We start from the raw sequence: 25,583 nt of genomic DNA, 5'->3' as shown, positions 1-25,583 counted from the left end.
TCAAGCATGGAATGGGATTGTTATTCTCTGACCTTTCCTTTCTTTGATGTATGTATGAATATTTGAATCTATTTCAATTGTTAATAAAAAGTTTTGTTGTTGATATATGTCTTCAAGTCAATTATGACTTATGGCAACCCTATGAATCTTTTTGGATATATTCATAGGGTTTTCATGTTAAGAGGTATTCAGAGGTGGTTTTCCACTGCATTCCTCTAAGCCTACGGCACCTGGCGTTCCCAGGCGGTCTCCCATCCAAGTACTAACCAAGCCTGACCCTGCTTAGCTTCCGAGATCGGGAGTGTTCAGGGTAGTATGGCTGTAGAATAAAAAGTTAAAATCCTAAAAAATAAATGGAGCAAACTTTCTGCTATTAAGAACTGTTGATGCAAGACAAGAAAATCCATCAAATATCTTGTAAAGCATCCTATATTAATTACCATGACAATCAATTCAAAGGGCCCCAACATGAAACATAATCTTCCATGAATGAGCCTGCTACCTGGAGGCCCCCTTGAATAGCTTTGGAGACCAAAGGTGTCCAGGAGATAACTGCGGAAGGCATAAAGACTCATCGCCTTATGATGACTGCCTAGTATCAGGGGCCCATCTGAGATGTGACATGTGAGTGAGTTGTCAGGGCCCAGGGAAAGTGGAGGGCACGCATGCAGAGTTAAGAACACCACAGCAGGCAAGATTTGTCAAGAAACCAACAATACAGCTGAAAATTGAGCAAGTGGACTGAACCACAGTAAAAAAAAAGGACTCTTACTAACCAGTAAACTCTTCTTCTTTGCAGGACCAAGTGGGAGCCTTTTATAATGATTTGTTTGTTTTAATTTTATTTCAAGAAAGAAGTTATCCCAAAAAAGTAAAAAGAATTCCCTAGTGAGAACAGCTAAATAAGTATCCTAAGTATACAATCTCACCCACCCAAACTTGGGCTTACGACAGTATGTATCCTGCTCTATGCAGACGATGTAGTCCTGGTTTCTCAAACCCGGCTGGGCCTAAAAAGACTACTTATGAGTTTTGCGGATTACTGTAAAGACAACCAGTTAATAATTAATCATGCCAGATCCAAGGTGGTCGTGTTCGCAAGGAGGAAGATCAGGTTCCCGTGGTTCTTGGGCTCTGCTAGAATTGAACAGGTTAACTCCTATAAGTACTTGGGGATTTGGTTTCACGAAGCTGCCAACTGGGGACCTCAAGTCAAATACATCAAAACCAAAGCTGAGAAAAACCTGGGCGCTATTTCCCGCTTCTTTTTCACTAAGGGAGGGAATTTTGTCCCAGCTGCCGTTTGCGTTGTTAGATCCAAAATTGTCCTGATGATGCTGTATGGGGCCCCAATTTGGTATCCCTATTTTAAGGGATCTCTTGAGGGAAGTTTAAATTTCTTTCTTCAATCCATCTTCGGAGTCCCTAGATGCGTCTCTGGTGCTACTCTTAAATTGGAAGCGGGCCTAAATTCTATAAACTGCTCTGCCTGGACTTATACAATCCAATACTGGGTTTGATGCTGCTCCCTGCTTCCGCAGGACTCACTCACGAGTCAGATGCTGAGTGACCCTACAGAGTCACCTTGGTTTAAACTGGTGAAAGTTGGCCTTTCCCATAATGACCTGCTTTCTATGGAACTCAGCATGGCTAGGGGGATTGTTAAACGGCTGTTAGCTGACATCGATAACCAAGAGCTTTTTGCAGATGCTTCGGGTCCCTGCTCGCCTCGCTCACTGGGTTTAACTGGCTTCCATCATAATGAGGAGATGCGTTACTTAAGTTGGTTAACTGTTCCCAAGTATAGAAGAGCTTTTTCCCTGGCCCGCTTTAAGGCCCTACCCTCCAAGCTTTTGGAGGGTAGATATAAAAAAATCCCCAGGAACAACAGACACTGCCCTTGCGACAACTCTGAAGTAGAGACGATATCTCATGTTTTGTTTATGTGTACATTTTATGATGGAGCTAGGAAAGATCTTCTGTATCCCATCTTCCAATCCTTCCCAGGACGTTCCTCTGCTCCTCTTTTGTCAATATTTCTAGCGGGCACTGATAAAGCAATTACTGTTCAGGTGGCCAAATTTCTGAACCTGGCCATGATGACTAGACCCCACATGATTGCGCACAGTTTTTAATCTATAATGTATGAAATTGATTTCTGTACTACTTATAATATGGCTCTATGTTTTAAGTTTTAACATTTTAATGTTTTGTACTAGCTTCGGATTGCAATGGTCGGTTGACTAAGCAATAAAGATATACTACTCTCAAAAGTATCCTAAGTATTCAAATCCCCACTGCTAGAAAACCAAAATTAAACAGTAGGATGGCATTGCACCCAGCAATAAAGCTTAGTGTAAATAAATTAAACAGCATCAACCCATTCCTGCTAATCTAGTGTGAGAAGGAGGCTTTTCCAGTTTTGCAACATTTCCACCCAACATACATCTTTCCCCGCTTTCTAAGCCTTGTTCTGGGGCCTGAGAAATACCCCGTCATTCCCCGTCATTCCTGTTGTGGATCTGTGCTCTCTGACATAAACCCCAAACATGTTCCCTACCATGTAATAGACCAGCGATGACATTTTCCCTTTGGTCAATCTCAGTTTGAAAGTCAGTTTCTCAGCCATTGTGCTATGGCAGAGGTGACTGGCCAAGTTGTCTATTGTTAAATGACCGGCCTGTTTTGAGCTGACACTTGAGGTGTTGACATACCTGGATTCACACCAAGCTGGATCGTGTCCATGCGGTGGACCCAGGCTTATGGCCAAAACCATTTTGTTATTTGGAGCCAGTGCCACAGGGACAACTGCTTGTCTGTCGTATAGCGCTCCTTTCCTCCGAATGCACAGGGGTCAAGGTTGCACCGTTGTACAGGTGAACATTCATCCCATCCCAGAAAGAAGATGGTTGAGTGTGTTTTCTTGCCCAGGCATCTGTAACAGCTGAAGAACTGGCCACAGGCTGGAGGTGGGTGTGCCCATAAAACCACTCCGTGAGGTTGGCAGCTGCACTGTTGCCTCAGTGGCCCACTGAAAGGCGTAGGGAGTTGGCTGCTTGTTCCCCATCCATGGACGGAAGGAGAAGGAGCTGCTGAGCTGGGAATCTGCAGCTGATTATGGTTCCCAAGTGCTCCCTGCAGGAAAGATGTTTTGGGAGGCAAGTGGTAGGATTAAGCAGGCAGAGCCAAAAATGGAGGCTGAAGCTAAGCTGAGCTCAGAGATGGTTCCAGATGTGCCAGAGATGCTACAAGGACCTCCCCCCATGGCAGAGCTGGTAGTCGTCACCAGCAAATGCTCAAAAGGTGACGATCTGAGCCTTCCAGTGGCTGAGTGTTCGGGGGCTGATCTGTAACAAAAAGTGTTCAAGGCCGTCCACTTTCTGCACCCCCTGACCAGCCTGAGCAATGGCCAGACCTTAATTAAAGCCCAGGTTAATATACTTAGCCAGTTTTGGATGTTCAGGTACATGGGTGTTCCTCACAACAGTCTTGTAACATAGGCTGCTATCATCATCATTTTGCAGAAGTGGTGGGAGGTGCAAGAACAGAGGCTTGCCGAAGTCTCCCCATGAGCTTAGGGTAAGGTGAGAACGATGCACCTTGCATGCTACCCTGGCTCTCTGCTAGGACGTTTGCATTTTGAACTATACACCTCTACAAAATTTTTATCAAGTGTTAATGAAACCCTTTTCTCTCTTGCATCCTTTATAACCTCAATCCCCCCCCTTATTAATCGGTGTCTCAATAATGTTAGCTGAGTTCAACATGCCCACCATGGACAGAGCCTTTTCAGAAGTGGCACCTTGTTTATGGAATAGCCTTCCCAGGGAGGCTCACCTGACACCATCTCCGGGTCTTTCTGGCACTAGGTGAGGACCCCACAGCTCTCCAAAAGCCTTGGGCAGTCCAAAGTGAGGGGCAGGCACCAGTTGAAGGTGCTGGAAAGTTATGAGTCCATTTGGACAGTCAAGGCATGACATCTAGCATAACCACTTGGAACAATAGCTTTCGCACACGCACCCCGATTAAAGGCATCTCTCAAATGTGAACAGCTTACTTTGGATACCTTGCCAGACGCCAGTCATGAGGACCTACAACCCTACAGGTCAGGAGAACTGACTGTGTGGGTCTTTCCCAGAGAATCAGCACTCTTATCGCCTTTTAGAGGCACTTTCGTTCCAAAAATAAGCCTAAGAGCCTGCACAAGGCAAGAGATCAAATTCCTTCCCTGTGGGGGCTATGCTCCTCCCTCCCCTCCACCCTTCACCTTTTAGACTGTAAACTCCTCTGCGAAGGAAACTGTCTGCAATATATACATATATCATTATATTCTGCTGACTCTGCTGCGTAAATTGAGGGGAGCATAGAAACCAACCAATCAATGCTACAGAAAAAGCACCTAAGACACCGAGGGCGCATGCTGCTGAAAGTGAATCAAGGCTGTCATGTTAAAAGCCACAGAATAGTAGTAGCGAATAAAAACATTTAGTTGTCTTTCTATACAAGCGCTTGCAACCTCAGTCACGGGCATTTCTGACATCCTTCTGCTGTCACACGCAATCCGTCATATATCAAACTGTCCCTAAATCGTTCACTTACCAAATTCTTCCCAAACGTGAGTTCCAAATCTATGGCTTGTTTAGCTTCTCCGGTAGCAGTTTGCTTCTTTTTATCTGCATTTCCATATACAAAAAAAAAAGTATAATCATACTACTTTGGATTGTTGTGCTGGTAATCACGTGGGCTTGACCTCACTAAACATTACACACAAACATTTTTTTAAAAACCAGTGGGAACAGGCCTTGGGTGTGGCTAAGCTAAGCCTTGCTGGTGTTCCTGGGACTTAGCTGTGACTCTTTTTCCAGGATTGTGCCCTGTGGCTTCCAAGTTGCATCCTCCTTGTTCACCTTTGTCATATCTTCTATCACAGTTTCTGCTTCCATGCGTCTAACTTTCTGTAACTTGTCCAAAGCCGTTAGTGCTTCCCCGACTATGAATCTAAAGCCTCCCAGCTAGCTTCTGTCTGAGTGCTACCTGGGACAAAATCTCACCAGCATTCCAGTGGCCCCGGCATAAACCCTCTTGGGACATCCAGCCACCCAGGCTTGTTGCCTCACCTCCTCCGTATCCCATGATGCACCACCAAATGCCCCCTCCTCACCCCCTTCTGAACATCTAGATGGCACTATGTCCTACCTGCCATGATGAATGTTCAAATAAGGCAGGATGAAGCAACGACTAACTCCGGTGGCTCCTAACTGATTGAGCGTCTGTCCGGTGAAGGCCATTCAACAGAATGGCGATGATGCAAAATTGTTTATCACCATCCCTTATGGTAACCCTGCAGATTGTAAAGAAGGAAAAGGTTATGATGTCATTGCAGAAGGCGAAAGCAGACCAGGAATGATCGACTCAGCTAGCGCAGGAAAAGCTTGATCAACTCTTCCTGGTGCACAAAGTCATCTTCACAGGCTTCCTTTTACACGCCAGTCAGCCCTCTCCCCCATGACTGCATGCTACGCAGGAGATGTGATGATCACCTTAGGTTGGTCTGGACTGGACCGTCTCAGGCTGCGGGTGGGCATTCACATGATTGAACACGCCTCTATTTTTTTAAATGGGAAAATTTTTAAAACCCTTCTCCCCAGCATATTTATTTATTTATTACATTTATACCCCACCTTTCCTTCACTATGGAACCCAAGGCGGCATACATGTGGTTCCCAGGCAGGCACTGACCAGATCCAGACCTGCTTAGCTTCAGCAAGGTGGTGGCCTCATGTGCCTTCAGATCATAGCCTGGAACCAGCATAGAAAACTAGACTAGACCTCTTCACTCGACATCCAGATTTCAGTATTAAAGTTTCGTTTTTAATATTGATGTGCATTCAGCCCCATCGGCCCACACCTACCATCCAAAATGGTGCAGTCCAGACAGAGGCTCACCACCTCATGGGGTTGTTGCAGGAAACAGGCCTTGAAGCCTTCAAAGCCCAACACAAGACAGGAGAGTTTTGATGCCTCCATTGCGGAACCCAACTCTCAAATTACTGGCTGTTGGCTTTAAAGGCCTGTGAGACATGTGGGCAACTTGCATTTTATGGGCTCACCCATGCCTCCTGAATCTGCCCCATTCTTTCACCCCAACAGAATTCTGACCTTCCTTGTTATTTTTCCCAGCTTTGCAAAGCGTCCCCACTCTTCCTAGATCGTTTCAGAATGACTGGAAGAGGCGGCATTGAGCTGGATACAAATATGTTGCTGGATACAAATACATTGCTGGGTTTTGGTTTATAAAAATAAAACCTGTTTGTATGGCTTGAGAGGGGAGGGAGAAAGTGCCTTCCTGAGTGTTATTCAATAAAACTATACTTTGCTGGGTTTGTCTTTTAAAAAAATCCTGCTTGTATGGCTTGTATGGTCCCTGCCCCTGCTGTCTGAAAACAAACAGATTGGTAGGTTTCTACCAGTGGTGTGAGGAATCAGAATGTGTGAAGCCAGAGACAAAATTGTCCTAGATTCTCTAATCTAGAGTAAGAACTCCCATTTTCACCATGCCTGCCTCCGATTACAATTCCTGATCCTATGCAGATCTACTGGGGTGGGGTGGGGGTGTGCCTCAGGCCCAAGGGCCAAATGTGGCCCTCTGGCCCTCTCTGTCTGGCCCCTGGGACTCTCTCCAGGCCACACCCCATCCCCAGCCACACTCATTGTCGCCAGGCCTCAACGCTCACTGCCCTTGTTTCATATCCACCACGAGTGTTTTTGCCTAGCTGGAATGTGCCTTAGAACTGTTAGTGATCCTTGGCGTGGATGGAGAATAGAGAGGAGCATGTAGCCCACAGTACAAAGGTAAAATCAACATGTCTTGCTCTGCCCACTTTTGCCTCTGACCCTGCCCGCCACTGGCATGTGGCCCTGGGAAGGTTGCTCAAAGGAGGGAATGTGACCCTTGGCCTGAGGAAGGTCCCCCACCTCTGCCTTAAACTGGCATGTGGCCCTTAGAAGGTTGCTCAGAAGGGAATGCGGCCCCCGGACTGAAAACGGTTCCCCAAACCCGGTCTACTGGATTTGATGGGGTTACTTTGAAATAAACATAGAGAAGTGGTTTTTTAAAAGTATATCACACTAATCAAAGTGTGAAAGGGATAAGGCAAGGAGCAGAATTTGTGGCCCTTCAAATCTTGTTGGACTACAGTTCCCATCAAACCTGCCCACCCACCTGCCCGTTGGCATGAGTCTGAGTAAACACTAGGGATGGGTGAGAATTTCGATTCAGTTCGCATTTCAAGCAGAACTTATCAAATTCGCTATTTCCAAAACAATATGAGAACCCAAACACAGCCATCCTTCGAAATTCGCATTTATTAGAATTTTGGGATGCAGTTTGCCAACTAAACAACATTTACAAAAATGCATCTATTAGGGGAAAGTGTGCATAAAAATGAATATATGAGTGAAAATCACATGCAAAAAGGCATGAAATGATGAGAAATGGCTTGCAAGAATGCGTACCTTTGTCAAAACTGCCTACAAAAATGTGTTTGTTTGGAGAAATTCGCATTAAAATGGAGAATTTTCATGAGGATTTAAAAAAAAATTCTCAGATTGCTGCAGAAATGTAGAGGACTGAATTTAACATTAGACAAGTGAGAAACTGAGAGACCCAAAACAGAGAGACAGATCTTGCCATCCCTAGTAAACACACACATGGAATCTGCTTGGAAAGAAGAGCCCAAAAGCTTCTCTCTCTTGCATTGTTCTTTCTTGTTTTCTTTTGTGTTATTATCTTTTTTTAAAAAATAAGCCATCTCAAAAGCTCCTATTTCCATCACTGATTGTTTGGCTGCAGGAAAACTGCAAACATTGCACAAGAGGCCCTCCGGCTTCTTTGGCAAACCCCCCAGCTGCAGGGAAAACCTTTCCCCTCCATCGGCCCCCCTCTCATTTGTTTAAACTCGGTGCTTCCGCTCCACACAGGGACAGGCCAAAGGAAAATCCAGAGTTTTACATTTGCTCGGAACGTGTCTGTGGCAGCTCCTGTTGCCATCATCATGATCCTAAATCCTTGGGTCCTATTTTTTGCAGCGTTCCCCCTGGGAGTTTGCTGGCTGTCAAGAACCCAAGGGGTAAGTCTGGCCTCTAGGGAAGCGGGGAGAGAATGGAGGGCAGGAAGAGCGAGAGAGCTTGTTTCTTTCTGTAAAGTAAATTAGACTGAGTTGATTTGCAAAGCATCCAGCTCCTTAAATGAGAATATGGGGCCTGCAGATGAGGAAGACTCACCTACCCTCTTTAGGTCAGTCATACCCCCCCCATTAATTTCCCCTGCTCAGCGTTGGGTCTGACCCTTGGAAATCTCTCCGAGTTGCACCATGGCAAAACCTAGCACACCTCTAGTCAGCAGGTTATCTTCTGCAAGTTTCATGCTGGGAAGAAGTGATTGATCAGATACCCGGAGGAGGGAAAGACATATAGCTGTCCTCCCCCATTTGAAAAAGAGAATCTTTTGTAATAGTGCTCTTTCTGAATTAGACTTCAAAAAATTATTATTAGTAGTAGTAATCTGTTGCTTCCCCCCCGAAAGGTGAACTCAAAACAACTTACAAAAACAAACATTAAAAACAAGTGTAAAAACATCCTAAAATATTCACCAATAACATAGGCACAAAAGAACAGATCCAATTCAGTTCTTCCACCCCACTAAAAGATAAGCTGAAAATTGAGATCTAAAAGCCTGGGTGAATTTTAAAAAATTTCCTAGTGCCTGACAACAGATAGTGATGGCATCAGGGGCATGCCTCCCTGGGAAGAGCATTCTGTAAATGGGGAGCCACCACCAAGAAGGCCTGTTTTTGTATTGCCATCCTCCGCACCTCCCTTGGAGGGGGTGGCACACAGAGACAGAACTCAGGTGACAAATGCAGGGTGCAAATTGGTGGTTATTGTTATTATTGGCATTTATATCCTGCCCTTGAGCCAACAAGGCTGTCAGAGCGGCCTCAAATAAGTGTACATTTAAAACAAGTGCAAAGATGGTCCCTGGCCTCAGGGCTTACAATCTTTAAAAAAATGACACATGAGGAAAAGAGGGTGGAATGGAATGGAGTCTCCTGGAAAAGGGCACGGCTGGCACCCTGAATAGCAGCACTGCACACTGCAATCTTCAGTTACGGGTGCCACTTGATGCATCCTGTTGAGCCACTCTGAGCCAAGAACACGAGCCCCTGTGTGTTCTTCTCTCCAGCTAGGGAGAGGACAGTGGTCTGAGGCTGCTGTCTCCCTCATCGCTGGAGGGTCCCAAGTTTCAAGTCTGTATTACCATCATCTTAACTATGTATTTACTTACAGCATTTCTGCCCCACCAGTTAACCAAAGAGGCTCTCAGAGCGACTTAACAAAAATCAATATTAAAATGGCCCCTGCTTTCAAGCTCACAATCTGAAAAAAGGACACGACTCCCTTACGAGGAAAGGTTGCAGCATTTGGGGCTTTTTAGTTTAGAGAAAAGGCGGGTCAGAGGAGACATGATAGAAGTGTATAAAATTATGCATGGCATTGAGAAAGTGGATAGAGAAAAGTTCTTCTCCCTCTCTCATAATACTAGAACTCGTGGACATTCAAAGAAGCTGAATGTTGGAAGATTCAGGACAGACAAAAGGAAGTACTTCTTTACTCAGCGCATAGTCAAACTATGGTATTTGCTCCCACAAGATGCAGTAATGGCCACCAGCTTGGATGGCTTTAAAAGAAGATTAGACAAATTCATGGAGGACAGGGCTATCAATGGCTACTAGCCATGATGGCTGTGCTCTGCCACCCTAGTCAGAGGCAGCATGCTTCTGAAAACCAGTTGCCAGAAGCCTCAGGAGGGGAGAGTGTTCTTGCACTCGGGTCCTGCTTGCGGGCTTCCCCCAGGCACCTGGTTGGCCACTGTGAGAACAGGATGCTGGACTAGATGGGCCACTGGCCTGATCCAGCAGGCTCTTCTTATGTTCTTATGTTCTTATGACACACGAGAAAACAGGACAGAGAGGGAGGAGGGAAAAGCAAACTCAAGCACTAGCTCTTTAAGTTGTAGTTCTTCAGGTTGCAACTTATGTTAGCGGAGGCTGTGGCTACCTTGCCCTTGATAAAGAGCCCTCCCTTCTTTGAAGCACTCTTCCCCCAGATCAGATCCCAGGAGCAGCGCTGGTGACAACCTCCAGGCCAGGAAGATAGGGCAACTCTGGCCATGCAGTTCTTCCCTGAAGACAGCATGAGCATTCTTCTGGACGGACTGTGCTTCCTGTTGATTCTCTTTAGTAGTTACTGGATTTGCTCTCCTCTGAGCCTTTGCAACTGACATGTAGAGGTGTTGTTGGTTAATGACATCAGTGGGCAATAGGGATGGGCGAGAAATTCGATTCAGTTTGCATTTCAAGACGAATCTATCAAATTCGCACTTTCCGAAATAATGTGAGAGTCCTCAGGAACCCTGTCTGCAATGGAGGAGGGAGGCTGCTGGAAGATCGTGCCTCCCCCTCTTCAGAGGACAGCCCATTGGGTCAGAGTCAAGTCCACACAGTGATGGTTTATTGAGACTTTCTCTCTCTCCCCTTGCAGGCATTTCTGGATTCTTTGGAAGCCCGTGACATTTTCTCATATTTTGCTACCAGTTCAGCCTCCGAAGGTATGAAGAGGGTAACAGAGTACCCTACAGGCCTAGCTAAGTCCTACTCATAGTGGACCCATAGAAATTAATGAACCTAAGTTATCCATGCTCGTCAACTTCAATGGGTCTACTCTAAATGGGATTAACATGGGATACAAACCTATATTTCCATTAGTAAGCCCAATCTGAGGTGAGGACGATCACCCTTTTCCCAGCTCAATCAGACTTTGAAGAAATCTTCTATTGGAACAAATTTTCAAGTCCTTTTTTTAAAAATCCATCTAGTCCAATCATTAATATGTATAAACTGTAAACAATACAACAGTTGCAAGAATTAGTTATATAAGTAACATAGAGAATATCTATATATAAATATAGTACCTTAAATGTAATGGCAAAGAATAGCTATTTATGTATGCATGATCTTTTATAGAATGGCAAGCCTAGTTTGCGTGGCAACGTGTTCATTGGTCCTTGGGGGTTACCCTGTAGGTACCCTAGAATGCACTCTACACTTCCCCTTGACAGCACATTTCAAGAGAAGTCAAGTCCCTGTGGATGCGCAGCGTTTGAGCAGCTCATCTACCTTGATTTTATCCTGAAAGAACCTCCTGATAATGCAATTGCAAATTACTGCAGAACTGAGTTTAAGAATGAGGCACTTGAGAGAACCTAAATCAACAGAACTTTCCCTGCCTCATAGTTGGATCAATAAGAATAAATATACAAAGTGGTTAAAAATAAATAACATTTTAATTTAAAAAATGGAACAAAAACCACACCATCGCCAATGGCAACTTACAAATAGAGCAAACTCATCATGACTTTGAGCTTTGACGCAAATGGAAATTACCAAGTATATATATACAGTAGTTCTCGTGTCAATACTGTAATTGGCTCGCATAGAAGAGCTATCCCTTCCATTGCACATAAAGTTATACTGTTCTCACACTCCAAATACAGAAAGGATATGTTGGATTGTATCCAGCTACATTTTACTCAGAGTAGGCTCATTGAAATTAATGCTGGAGAATTTTCATGAGGATTAAAAAAATCGCAGATTGCTGCAGAAATGTGCAGAACCGTATTTAAGTTTGGAAAAATGAGAAGCGGAGAGAGCTGAAATGGACAGATCCTTCCATCCCTACCTATTACCAATAGTCTCACCTAACATATTACTAAAACAAATGCATGTTGTGTAAATAATGTATATATTTTATGTATATACACACATCACCTTAATCATGATTTTGGTGCCTCCTTGAACAAGTGCAGAAAGGGTTCCACGTTTCCCAGCCCTGATCTTAAGAATATTTACATCCCTTTGAACTCTTTGTCAGTATTTATTGCTTCCGTTAATGCCAGCCCTTTCCACTCCCAATTTCCACAGTGCCGGAGTTTGACGTGGTGGGCCTGAGTTGTTCCTGCGAAGAGGCCCGCGCTGGGCCGACATCTTGCAAAACTCAACGTTGCTCCCTCACAGCCTGGGGGGATGTCCTTGCCTTTGAATTCCCTGAGGATGGAGCCCTCCTTTCCCCTTCCTTTGTGAGCCACCAAAGGCTGAACCCATCCGCTAGTTTGCTGCGCCATTTCCAGGGCAACTGCTTCGCCGCGGGAAAGGCCCTGAGTCCTCCAGGGGCAGAATGCCGACTGACGTACTGTGAAGGGCAACTAGTGAGTTTAGTCTCAGCATACTTCAGGGATCTCAGATCCTCCTTGAGGTGGCAAGGAGTCTAAATTCTGCACTGAATTCCGCATTGCAAATCAATATAATGGTCCCCAGTTTTTCTCCACAGGCCACTTGAAAACTGCTGAGGGTCTCAAGGGACTGCTTTATGGTTTTTCTGCTTACTGTAGCAATTGTAGAGCAGTGTTAAATGCTGTGTGATTTTTCATTGTGTTTTTATTGCTTCTGTTGTTTCTTATATATTGCATTTTATATTACTGGGGGGGTGCCCCCTGCTCGCTTTGCTCACCCCCCCTCCCTGCTCTCGTCACTTGCCAACCAGGGACTGGTGCAATCTTCTATGGTTTATTCTGAAATATGACCGCTTGGAGAATCTGGAACCTATTCAGTCAAGAAGGGCTTCTGACAAGATTTGCTTGTTCACTGTTCTTATTATTTTCTACCAGCAAGGATTTGTCCTTGTCCGTGGGGCAAAGGTTCACGTTAGGCCTGTTAGAAGACAACATCAAAGCCTGCTGATGGGTCCATTCCTTCCCAGGCCTCACATCATTTTCAGGACTCCACAGAACTACACAACAGCAGAGACAAGTAAGGACGTCTTTTAGGACCATCTCAAAATGGGGAAAAAAGGAGAAACTGAAATGAACAGATTCACCTTTCCTGAGTCTATTATAGCTGGCAAGTACTTGTAGACTTGCAAAGCCTTGGGCTTTTCATTTTAAGGGAAGCTGCTAAGAAACTAATAATAGGAATGCAATGTGTTTGTGACATTGATTATATATACTTTTGAGATTGCACACCCCAACTTGGCTGTTTATCTTTTGTGCCTGGGCTCCGATTTCCTTTGGCTTTTCCCAAGCTCCCATAAAGGCTTGTATCTAGGATACAACAGTCCATGCTCTGAGGCTTAAATTTCAAAAAGACATGACACAAAAGGAAAAGTGATTGGGAGGGAGGAGGAATGCGTTCTTAATGCATGAGCCACAAAAGCCACCTCTGGGTTTGCATGGAAGTATGCTGGGTTTCCGGGGAAAGGCCGGAAGAGTGGTAGAGCGTCTGCATTGCATGCTGAAGGTCCCAGGTTCAATCCCCAGCATCTCCAGGTAGGGCTGGGAGAGACTTCCTGATTGAAACTCTGGAGAGCTGCTGCCAGTCAGAGTAGACAATACTGAGCTAGATGGACCAATGGCTGACCCAGCATAAGGCAGATTCCGATGCCGTTTATCCTCCTGCTCCTCCAAGGGTTTCCTTCTTCTCAAAACCCTCTGTGTGCTGTTGCAGGAAGAAAGTTTCGGCCCCGAGTCCGCAAAGGGGCTGAGGGGGAGGTGAAGCACTTGGAGCTGCTGGTTGTGGTGGGGCCAGATGTTTACCACTTCCACAAGGAAGATACCGAGAGGTACATTCTCACCAACCTGAACATTGTGAGTTGCTCTCTGGCTCTGTGCGCGATTGTTTCCTTTGATTCTTTTCCTGGCCATTTGTACGCTTCTTGTGAGATTGCAGTAGAACATAAATAAAGCCCTGCCAATGGGTCTACTCTGAGTAGGACTAGCACTGAAATCCATCCAATGTCTCGCAAACCTTACCGACATCCTGATGTCGCCACTAATTGTCCCAGTCCCCCATCCCGGTAAAGCCCCTGTTGATTGGGCCAAAGGTCTGCTTTATTTGAGCATCCTGTTTCATTCCCACAGTGGACAATCAGGCGCCTTTATGCTCTGCTTGTGGGATTTTTCTGGAAAAGCCAAGAGTCTTCCTTTGCTGTTGACTTCTCCTCCCTTATCCCCCAGTATCTCGTATTATTCAGAGATAGACTGCCTCTGGGTATGGAAGCTCCGTGCACTGATTGATGCCTCCTCCTCCTCCGTAACATCTCCACCCTTTATTATTTGTTTGTTCAATTTATATCCTGCCCTTCTTCCCAGAAGGACCTCAGGGTGGCAAACAAAGGACTAAAAACACTCCAACACATCTTAAAACCTTCCTTTGAAATATATTAAAACATCTTTAAAAACATATTAAAACAAAACATATTTTAAAAGCATCTTAACAAATGCTTTAAAAGCATCTTAAAAAGCAGTTGCATCACAGACACAAATTGGGATACCGTTTCTACTTAAAAAGCTTGTTGGAAGAGGAAGGTCTTCAGCAGGCACCAGAAAGACAACAGAGATGGCGCCTGCCTAATATTTAAGGGGAGGCAATTCGGTGCCACTACACTAAAGGTCCGCTTCCGATGTTGTGCGGAACAGACCTCCTGATGAGGTGTCTGCAGGAGGCAGGAGGTATTGTTATATACCGGGTAAGACAATCTTTCAGGTCAAAGAAGCTGCATCTGCATCTGTGTTGGAATTGCTTTTTAATATGTTTTTAAACATTTTTTAAAAAAATACATTTTAACCTTTTTTTCTTTTTAAAGATGTCTTGAAAGCTTTTTAAAAAAATGTTTTTAACGTTTTGTTTTAATGTATTTTAATCTGTTTTTTATGATGTTTTAAAGTGTTTTTAGCGTTTCTGTTTGCTGCCCTGGGCTCCTGCTGGGAGGAAGGGCGGGATATAAATAAAATAATAAATAAATAAAGCTCTCAGAGCAGCTTACCTTACCAAAATCAGTTCTAGCACTGTCCCTGTCCTCAAGGCTCACAGTCTAAAAAGGCGAGGGTGGGCAGAGGGAAAAGCAAGCTCAAGCACAAGCTCTTCAAGTTGGAACTGATGTCAGTGGCAATTTTGGATGCTCTCCTAGGGATGGGCAAGCAATTCTATTTCAAGCCAAATCTGTCAGATCTTCACTGTCCGAAACAATATGAGAACCGAAACCCAGCCATCCTTCAAAATCTGCACTTATCTGAACTTAGCAATGCAATTTGCCAACCAAATAATGTTTACAAAAGTGCACATATTAGGGGAAAGTGTGCATAAAATATATGAGTGACGTACAAAAAGGCGTTATATGACAAGAAAGGGTTTGCAGAAGTGTGTATGTGAGTCAAAGCTGCGTACAAAAAGGTGTTTATTAGGAGAAATTCAGACAAAAATGCTGGAGAATTTTTATGAGGATTAAAAAAAAATATCACCAATTGCTGCAGAAATGTGGAGAACTGAATATTGCAAAAATGAGAAACTGAGAGAATCAAGCTTGACAGATTTTTCCATCCCCATTCTCTTTACAGGGAGCAGAGCTTCTTCGAGACGCCTCACTGGGAGCTCAATTCAGGGTTCACCTGGTCCGAATGATTGTCCTCACGGAACCCGAGGTATAAATTAATAAGTAAACTGTGCTGTGTTGGCTCAAGGTTCAGGTGGGCCCTCGCACAAGACATCCTCTATGGATCCCCCTTCCTCAATGAGTCTACCTCCTCAATGTGGCAGGTCCAAGGAGCTCTTGTCAGCGAGGCCTCTACTGGGATGTAGTCTGTTGGCTGTACAAAACTACAGGCCTGAGTAGTCCCGAGTCCACCATAAGCTGTTGTGTGGAGTTGCTCCATGAGACAAGGCTTCATGATCTGATTTTGCTCCTCCAAAGTTGTGGCTGATGGGCTCAATGACGATCCTCTCTCCAGGAATGCATCAATATCTCTGCCAACATCACTTCCTCGATCATCAGCGTCTGCGAATGGGCATGGAAAGTCAACCCAGAGAATGATTCAGATCCTCAGCACGCGGATCTGGTTCTGTACATAACCAGGTAATGAAGCACTCTCTTTCGTTTGAGTGTTGTGCGATGGACAGTGGACAATCAGCCCGGGCTTTGCCAGGCTTTGCTCTCCTGAATCCCTGCTGTGAGGATAAGGTCACTACCATGGATGTTGCAGGAGCACCCAATGCTGTTGTACATCGATTGCTGGTGTAGCCTCATATGTTTATGAGGAGAAATTAGGAGAACAATGCTGGAGAATTTTTCATGAGAATTTTTTAAATTTGCAAATTGCTACAGAAGTATGGAGAACTGAATTTAAGATTAGAAAAATAAGGGTACCTCAACTGACAGGTCATTCCATCCCTAGAGTAAAATGTGTGTAAAAATAAATATACTGGTGAAAATAGCATAAGAATACATTATATAAAAGGAAATTGCTTTGTGATAATATGTATTAGTAAAAAAATTGCATACAAAGATGTACATATTAGGAAAAATTCATCTTGCTGAATTTTCACAAGGACTTGTTTTTTAAGAAGAATCTGAGGTAGAAATGTGAACTGAAGAGTGGAAAAATGAGAAACCAAATGGACAGATTTGCCCCTCCCTGGCTTTAATCCACTTGAATGGTGCAAACCTAAATTCCCTGCTGTGCACTTGAATTCCTCTTGCAAAATACTGACAGCCTGGAAGAGCTCTTTCTCTATTTCTCCAGTGGTTTGCCTCTTTGCCTATTTCACTTTAGGTTTGACCTGCAATTACCCAATGGAAACACGCAAGTGCGCGGCGTCACCCAGCTGGGAGGGGCCTGTTCCGGGGCCTGGAGTTGTGTCATCACTGAGGACACGGGTTTTGGACTTGGAATCACCATTGCCCATGAGATTGGGCACAGGTAGGCATGTAAGGACCGGGGCTGTGCGATAGAACACCTGCTTTGCATGCAGAAGGTCCCAGGTTCAATCCCCGGCATCTCCAGGTAGGGCTGGGAGAGATTCTCTGTCTGAAACCCTGGAGCCACTGCCAGTCAGTGCTGACAATACTGAGCTAGATGGACCAATGGGTCTGACAGGCAGCTTCCTTTTTTCCTATCTAAGGCGGCATCATTTTCTGTTCCACCCTCTTGAATTGTAGCTCTGTTGAGGGGCAATCTACAGTTCCTAGGATCCTTTGGGAGAAATAAAGTGTTTTCAGTGTGCTTTCAATGAACGCTGTGTACACAGCCAGAATAAATAAGAGAGTGGATGATTTTCTACTCCTGCTGCACAAACTGAAAAAAGGGGTGTTCCCCAAACCTCCTTTCCCCTTTCATTCCTTCTTTTTAAATTTTCATTGCAGCTTTGGGATCCAGCATGACGGAGAAGGGAACCGATGCGCAGGTGACGGGCACATCATGGGCTCTGAAGGGGGTCACAACAGTGTGGATCTGACTTGGTCTGCTTGTAGCAGAGAGCAGCTCTTAGCCTTTGTCAGGTAAAAGGGCTGAGCCTGTGCCTTTTCTACTGTCTTTTATTTGTTCTTATTTATTTAAATTTTTATAAACTTCGAGAGAAGTTATTTCAGGATCCGTTCTCTGCAGGAAAACAAGAACACAAAATTGGTAAATGTCTCCTGCTGTTAAGGAAAATGTATCTTCAATTCCCACCTTCTTTTATTATTAATAATATTTTAATTAATCAATAACAAAGCACCAGGGTGAGTTTACACTGTCACAGAGAACACAGTGGCAGCTCCAAGTCATTCCGCATCTGCATAAGCCCACCTCCTTCATCTGTATATTCTAACCTGCAGCCACTGGGAGGAAGGGCGGGATATGCATATAATAAATAAATAATAATAATAAATAAAATAAATAACTCAGGGTCTGTGCCTCCTCTTCCAATACTGTAACCACCCTGAGCTTTTGAGACAGGGCAGGCTATCTATTTTAACAGCAGCTGTGCAGCTTAGGCCTGACCCACACACCATTTTTCTCTTGTGGCGTTTCACCAGTTCAGGCCAAGCAAGCTGCACGAATGACCTGCCAGACCTCAAGGACAACATCCCAGGAGGGAAGCCAGGCCTCTATTATGGGGCGGACGAGCAGTGCATGACGGCCTTTGGGGGCGGAGCGACAGCCTGCACTTTCTCCAGACACGACATTGTAGGTAGAATGCTGGCTTGCTGGGTTATCCTCATATTACTTGCAATAATAATAAGGGTAATACTTCCTGTTCACACTTAAGTTACAACATTTATATCCCACCTTCTCCCTTTCCTTCATATTTTATCCTCACAACAACCCTGGAAGGTGGGTTTGGCCAAGAGACAATGACTGACCCAAGGCCATCCAGTGAACATCATGGCTGAGTGGGGGAATTTGAACCCTGGCCTAGTCTGACACCTTAACCGCCACATTGTGCTGGTTCTCATGTTCATATAGTGTTTCAGTACATTTAACATGTATCACGTACATTAACTCTAATCTATACGACACCCTTGTAAGGTAGGCCAATGACATGGCACATTTGGGCAGGGCGCTGAGGCTGAGAGACTGGTTTGCCTTAAGTTCTCCCCTCCCGTGTTTTTCCTAAGTCAAATAAATAACAACAACATACACAGGAGCAGGATGCATCTCTTCATGCACAGACCCTATCTTTTGGCTGTTTCCAGGACATGTGCAAAGTTCTCTCTTGCCACACAAATCCGGCCGACCAGTCCAGCTGCACCCGGCTCCTTGTTCCCCTCCTGGACGGTACCGAATGTGGGATCAACAAGGTAAAAGGGTAATAGCAGCAGAAGAGAGATGGGGAACTTGTGGTTTTCCCAACATTACTGGGCTCCAACTCCCATCATCCCTGACCATCAGCAATGCTAGCTGGGGCTGATGGGAGCTAGAGTCCCGCAACAACTGAAGGGCCACCGGTTCCCTGCCCTTGCAGCAGAGTGTGGTGGGTGGAGCCAGTGGCGGCTGGTGCCCATTGAGATGGGTAGGGTGGAAGTCAAAGAGCCCAAATGGTAGGTGGAGCCCCAGCCAATAAGAGGCAGAGCCAACTCATTCTAGTTTTGGCCCCATCCTCCTCCCTGCTGAGTTCTAAAAGGGGAAACACTGAGACTTAAGTTGACAGCCAGCGCCATCCCCCGGGCTGGTTGTTGAGTAGGAAGGAAAGGAAGGCAGGTAGGGGACTGGCTGAGGTCAGAGGTTGGTAGGGCAGTGCCCCACTTGCCCTAAAGGGCAAGCCTCCAGTGGATGGAGCCATCTATTGTGACTGTGTGGAGCAGGAGCAGGCCTCAGCAGGGATTCAGCACTAGAGAAGCCCAGGGAAAGTTGAGGTGGTAGTCAAAGTATCTTGCCTGTTAAGATTCAGTAGGATGGTTGGTTGGCTGGTTGGCTGGCCGGTTGGTTGAGCTAGGAATCATTACCACTCAAGCGGAAGTCACTAGCCAAGAGATCCCATCTTGGGGACTGAAGTTGGGCACATTGAATCAAGATCAAGGAGAAAAATGGCACGAGCAGGAGTTACAGGGAAGACAATCCAGGCCAGCCAAGCAAGGGTGGTTTTGTTTAGAGAGGCAACGGCAAGATCCTAAAGTGTCAACCTGTTGCTCAGACAGAGCTGACTGGAGCCACTGATAAGGTTCTGGTTCAGAAGGAACCAATCAGAGCCCCAAGGTGGGCTTTGCCAACCAGTTCCCCTCCATATGTATTAGACTACAACCCCCATCAGCCCCAGACAGCCTGGGATTGTTCATCCCTGAACAATGGATGGGTTGGACAGGGTTGAGAGGAGCCGGAGTTTAAGCCTCTGCAGTCCTAGTTGTGCGTCGTTGGCACCATGCTGACGGCGGTGCTGTTCTCAATTCCAGTGGTGCTCCAGGGGCCGCTGCAGCTCTTTGGAAGAGCTGAATCCCATTGCGGCGGTCCATGGGCACTGGTCCAGCTGGACTGCCTTCACTGCCTGCTCCCGGAGCTGTGGAGGAGGAGTTGTGGCCAGACGGCGACAGTGCAACAACCCCAGGTGGGTAAGTCGGTGATTTTTTCCGCTTTCTGAGGTTAGGCGGTGTGGGTGAAGGGTTAGAGCAGGGTTTTTCAGGTTGTATTCCAAGGAGCCAGAGAAGCTTCTCTGGGTCTCCTCCCTGCAGTGGTGGCTGATGCTCATTGGGACTGGTAGGGCGGAAGGTAGGGAGCCCAAACCATAGATGGAGCCAGGGCTGCTTCTAGTTGTGTCCTCCTCCCTGCTGAATTCTGCAAGGATAACATCACGACTAAGGAGGAGGCAATGACATCCCCTAGGTTGGTTGTAAATAAGAAGGCAGGCAAGTGAGGGATGACTGAGAACAGATTGAGGTTGGAGGGAGGGAACATTTAAACAATTGTCCCATTTTAACAGTCATGGCTTCCCCCAGAGAATCCTGGGAACTGTAGTATGATCAGAGTGCTGTGAGTTGTTAGGAGACCGCTATTCCCTCTGCAGAACTACAATTCCCAGAGTTCCTTGGGAAGAGGCATCTTGTCTATGCTCAGAGAGCAGCCCCACATCAGAAAATGAGGTTTGGCTTGTTGTCCTGCCATACAGAAAGGTGTTCTTTCCTTCCAGACCTGCTTTTGGTGGATGTCAGTGTGAGGGGGAAGATTTGCAAGCAGAGATGTGTAACACGCAGGTAGGGAGGCAGCCATTTTGTTTCTGTGTTCTGTTGTAAAAGTAAGCCGTAAGCCCAGTTGGGTGTGGGGGTAGTTTTGGAAAGGAATTTGAAGGAAGAGACAGTGGACATGGAAAGGGTTAAGTGCCCCACCTTCTGATCGTTCTTTACAAGTGTTGCCTCCACAATGATGCTATCTCCACAAATTCAAATCTAGGACATGATGTTCTGCCCTTAAGACCCCCTACTTGGAATTAAGCTCCACTTAAATCAGTGGGATTTGCCTCCTACTAAGCAATGTGGTTAGAAGGGTGGGCCTTTACTTGTTCCCCAAAAGCAAAGGGCAGTCTGCTGTTATCGTGGAAGGAAGAAATGTGTTTGAGCTCAGCCACCTAGGAGTTCAGCCTGTCTCCTCTTCCGTAGCCCTGCCCGACAACCCAGGTGGGTTTCATGGATGAACAATGTGTAGCGACAGATTTGAAACCACTTTATCTGAGCCTGGAGTTCCCATCCTTTTATAAGTGGGAGTCGGCAGTTGGCTATGCCAAAGGTAATCCAAAAAGGGTGTTGTGTGAAAACAAGGGAGAGGGGAGGGCAGAGAGATACTTTTGCCAAAAAAAGAGAGAGAATGCATCACCAAAAAAGAGGACAGAGATTTGCATAAAATTTGCACATCCATGCATTCTGTTTGGTTGCTATTAAATTGATTTTGATTTTGGTTTAAAGGCTGTTCTGTGCAAGGCAGGCAGAAGTTCACAGAAAAGTTAAAAGTAAGAATGGAAATGTTTTGCACAGGAGGGTAAAAAGTACAGGGGGTGGGAGGGTCAAAAGTTCAGCCTGGAAACCTGGCAATTAGGAAGAAATAGAAACTAAACTAAAAGTCTACTCTCCTGATTCACTAAAATGTTGGGAGAAGGTGTGTGTCAGGCCCAGGATGTGACTCAGGAACCAGACCAACGATTGTAGTTAATTCGTGTTTCATTAGGGTAATGTCCAAACAAAGACTGCGTTTTCTCATGAATCAATACAGGGATACAGGTCCTGCGGCATTGGGAGAAAGTTGACAGAGCAAGGGACTTCTTCCCGCCTGTTCTTTAAGAAGGGGCCAAACGGGCGCGCAATCTTTCGCTCCTCCTTAACTGCCCCTCTGGTACTGCCCGCCTTCCCCCCCTTCTCTCCTGTCTTTTCAGCTGTCTGCGTGTGCGCGGTGAGGGGGGAAACATCACCCCCTCCTCTTCTGAAGTTTCCGATTCCAGGATGGGGGATAGGGGAGGGGCTGATGGTAAACTGCCTACCCGCTTTTCGGCTGTGAGCAGCCCTCCCTCTTCCCCCTCTTGCTCTGAGCCTGAAAGAGGGGGAGGCGTGAGAATGTCCAGGGAGGGCTCAGGCTCCCCGTTGCTAAGCGACCTTATCACTGGCAGTTCCTCTGTTTCGTCTTCGCTCCAAAGGGGGGAAGTTCCTCCCCCTTCCCTCTGCCATCCATCCGAATACTCTTCTCCCAACTCTCCGGGATCCAGCTCCCCGGGATTGGGACCCCAGCTCTGCCTTCCGACAGTGTGAAAATATTACTTATAGGTTGTTGGAAAATAGGGTAGTTAGTGGAACAGCTGCAAGAGGGAGAAAGATCTGAAACACTTCAAGGAAGCTGAAACTCTGGAAAGCGTTAGAACACAGTTGGGATACCGGAACAGAAAGAAGTAAAAAGGAAGCCATTAATTAACCCAGAAACTGAACTGTAGGCTGCAAATGGATAAGTATTGGCTTGATTAGGGGAACTGTCTAGAATACAGTAGGGCCCCGCTTACTGGCGCTCCGCTTATCGGCGTTCCACTAATGCGGCGGCTTTCCTCCCCTCTTTAAAAGCCGATTTTGCAGCATTCTCGCGGCATTTTCGCGCAACGTGCCCCATTAAATTCAATGGGGTTCTGCTTTACGGCGGGGGTCCGGAACGGAACCCGCTGTATAAGTGGGGCCCTACTGTAGCAATGACTGCATGTTTATCTCTCTTTATTTTTATTTGCTCTTATTTTGCTCATATTCTACTTGAACTATAAAAGGTGGGGTTCTAAAATTTTATCAGAAAACTGTTTAAACTTGTTGCCTTATTAAAACTCTAACTAAAAGCATACAGTAGTTTGTTTTGGGAAAAGTTGGTTTGAGGCCATCTTATTCTCCCCAAGCCTGAATGCCATACCACTCTACACAGTATAGGGAGTAGGTTGGGCCAATTAAATTACAAAAGTTTAAATGACTTTTGGAGACAAGAGGGGGAAAAATATATCCACTTGGTGACAGCAGGAAAGCAAATGAGAAGGAAAGGTTGGCTTGACTACTTTGCTACCTCCTTTCCCTCTCATAGCCATCACAATGTATAAATGAAAAGTTAGTGTTAAATACTATAATCGAACTAGAAACACAGTGCTTGCCAGAGTAAGGCAAGGGATGGAAAAGAAATTTGTCCTGCTTTATTGACTCTTCACATCCCTTTCTCCCCACCCTAGGAGACACCATGTGCAAACACATGTGCAGGGCATCTGGGAAGAATTTCATGGCGAGCCGAGGGGACCGATTCGCAGATGGGACAAGGTGTGAACTGAGCGGCCCAGCAGAGGAGGGAGCAGTTGGCCTGTGTGTGATGGGCAGTTGCAGGGTAAGGACGATGGCCACTCAGAGGCAGGCAGCAAACAACTGTCAAGGCAGATGAGTCCCAGTTCTTATCCTGTGTCTTTTCTTGTCTCATTACCCATTTTGAGTTCGCCTCTTCGGTTCAAAATCCTGGCTCAGGCCTGTGAAACCTTTCCCACAACATGCCTCTGAAACACCCCCCCAAACAACCCCCAAACCCAAAACAACTCTTTTTCTTTTATCTTTTAAGAGTCTGGGTCTCACTGTCTTGCTCAGGTAAGGTTGCAGCGGCTATTCACAGGCACAATCTTACTGTTGATCAGGATGGGAGTTTTGACCTGCTCTGCCTCTGACCTGGGCTGGTTCATCCTTCCTTGGTCAACCTGGTGGAGAAAAGTGGGAGGGGCAGGCAGCAAAGTGGTGTGGCCTGAGGGTGTCATGGTCCACACGGGCATCATGTTGGGGACCCCAGTCATATCCCATCATCAGGCCAAGTGTAGCTTCATCATTCCCTGCAAGTAATTGACGGTGCTCTGTTCTTCTTCTTGTTTTTTTTGATCAGGTGTTTGGGTGTGACGGCAGGATGGATTCTGGGAAAAGGATGGACATGTGCCGAGTGTGCGGTGGAGACAACTCTACATGCTTTGTTGTGAAGGATTCTTATGCAGAAGGGAAAGCCAGAGGTGCAGTGGTGTTCCTTCTGGGTTTTTTTGTAATTTTATTTAATTCTTGTTACATTTTTATTCTGTAGGAGCCAATGTGGTGTAGTCATTAGAGTGTTGGAATAGGACCTTGGAAACAGGGTTCAAATCCCAACTTAGCCATGAAGCTCACTGGGTGTGACCTTGGGCTATTCACTGCATCTCAGCCTAACCTACCTCACAGGGTTGTTGTGGGGATTAAATGAGGAAGGGGAGAACCATGAACACCACCTTGAGCTCCTTGGAGAAAAGGGATAACAATACTACTACTACTACTAATACTAATAATAATAATAATAATAATAATTTCAGTGCAAAGGAATTTAATTTGTGGACTGAAAAAAGCAACACAAGTGAATACCAATCAGTATTCACTGGACTGATTTTCATTCTAAGCATGGGTTAAATAAGCAATCATCATCAATTTCCTCTGTCATTTCTGTTTTTGTCAGAATTCTCTGACACCTCTAGTTGCACCTCAGTCCCACACATTTTTAGCTGCGTAGGCAATCAGGACACCTTCCTTTGCCTCTCATTCTCCATTGTTGGATCTTAACGGTATGAGTGTGCCCATGTTTCTCCTTCGTCTCCTAGAGTATGTTACATTTCTGAGGCTCCCTCCTAACACCACCACAGTCCGTGTGGTCAACCGGAAACCACTCTTCACGCATTTGGGTGAGTTTAGTGGTGCTAGGGACTAGGGATGTGCTAGATTTCTGCCCAATTCGGATTTGGTACCAAATTTTCCATCAATTCACTTATTCTGTATTGTTTCAGATTAGATTTTCATGTAGCAATTTTCTATGGCTGTTTTCGAAAACAATTTTTTTTACAAAAAAATCCACCTCTAAAATATCGACATTAAGAATGATAATTTTATTGATATTTCCTTTCAAACTATTTATTTTCAAAATATTGATATTAATATCAATATTTTTTGTGAGAGGAAATAAAAGATTGGTAAAAGTGGCAGCTAGCGGACAAAGAACAAACTCGATTTGATACCGGCCTGTTAGATTGACGGAATTGCTTTCGAACTGACACCTGCCAACGGATCCCATCCCTGCCAAGGGCTGCAAATGGGGCTTGCACATCAGAACTTTCCAGTGTGTGGGCAGCCAACATGGCGCCCTCCAGATGTTGTTGGGCTCCATCAGCCCTGGCTGGAATGGCCAAATGGCTGAGGATGTCAAGTGACAGCTGGAGAGCTGAAGGTTAGCCATCCCTGTGTAGAACATTTGGGGGGGTTGTTTGTGATTGAAAGGAAGCACTCGCTGCTCCGTGGCTCTCCAGCCATAGTTGGACTGCAACTCTCATCAGCCCCAGTTGGCATAGCCAATGGTCAGCGATGATGGGAGCTGGAGTCCAACAATATCTCAATGGCACCATGCTGGCTATCCCTATTCCAGTAGATTCTACTGTAAGAAAGGAAAGGTGAGGTCCACAAAGGTGCCAGTTTCCATTTATTTATTTTACTTTTATTTATTAAAATGATTTCTATGCTACTTTTCAGAGTCATTGATCACACACACACCCTTCCCAAAGTGGCTTAAAATAAAAGGATTGCAAATCGATACAATAAAATGACATAATTAACTACCCAATGAAAAAAATTAAATCACCTAAACTGCTTTAAATATCAAACAGAGCGGCAGATAGTAAAAC

The 25,583-nt window shown here is 45.5% G+C and overlaps 1 protein-coding gene and 1 pseudogene across 4 annotated transcripts in view; one reads left to right on the top strand and one right to left on the bottom strand.

The window, feature by feature from the left end:
• Positions 1–218: 218 nt before the first annotated feature.
• On the bottom strand, positions 219–327 carry LOC133374088 (5S ribosomal RNA; annotated as a pseudogene).
• Positions 328–7,978: 7,651 nt separating this feature from the next.
• ADAMTS13 (ADAM metallopeptidase with thrombospondin type 1 motif 13) overlaps positions 7,979–25,583 on the top strand; it is a 31,565-nt gene continuing 13,960 nt past the window's right edge. For 2 of the 4 annotated variants that reach the window (XM_061604449.1, XM_061604452.1), the window contains exons 1-17: positions 7,979–8,129; positions 10,603–10,669; positions 12,042–12,325; positions 12,785–12,926; positions 13,620–13,759; positions 15,509–15,592; positions 15,899–16,023; positions 16,721–16,867; positions 17,311–17,445; positions 17,965–18,115; positions 18,625–18,729; positions 19,819–19,970; positions 20,550–20,613; positions 21,016–21,142; positions 23,094–23,242; positions 23,780–23,900; positions 24,513–24,593. In XM_061604449.1, the coding sequence (XP_061460433.1) occupies positions 8,055–8,129; positions 10,603–10,669; positions 12,042–12,325; positions 12,785–12,926; positions 13,620–13,759; positions 15,509–15,592; positions 15,899–16,023; positions 16,721–16,867; positions 17,311–17,445; positions 17,965–18,115; positions 18,625–18,729; positions 19,819–19,970; positions 20,550–20,613; positions 21,016–21,142; positions 23,094–23,242; positions 23,780–23,900; positions 24,513–24,593 (2,149 nt within the window). In that variant the 5' untranslated portion in view covers positions 7,979–8,054. Of the gene's footprint in view, positions 8,130–10,602; positions 10,670–12,041; positions 12,326–12,784; positions 12,927–13,619; positions 13,760–15,508; positions 15,593–15,898; positions 16,024–16,720; positions 16,868–17,310; positions 17,446–17,964; positions 18,116–18,624; positions 18,730–19,818; positions 19,975–20,549; positions 20,614–21,015; positions 21,143–23,093; positions 23,243–23,779; positions 23,901–24,512; positions 24,594–25,583 lie in introns of those variants that run through there. The other 2 variants (XM_061604450.1, XM_061604453.1) reach the window with 2 other exon arrangements.

Source organism: Rhineura floridana, chromosome 20, assembly GCF_030035675.1.
Source record: "Rhineura floridana isolate rRhiFlo1 chromosome 20, rRhiFlo1.hap2, whole genome shotgun sequence".
Classification (NCBI taxonomy): Eukaryota; Metazoa; Chordata; class Lepidosauria; order Squamata; family Rhineuridae; genus Rhineura; species Rhineura floridana.
This window is presented reverse-complemented; position numbering and strand designations above follow the sequence as displayed.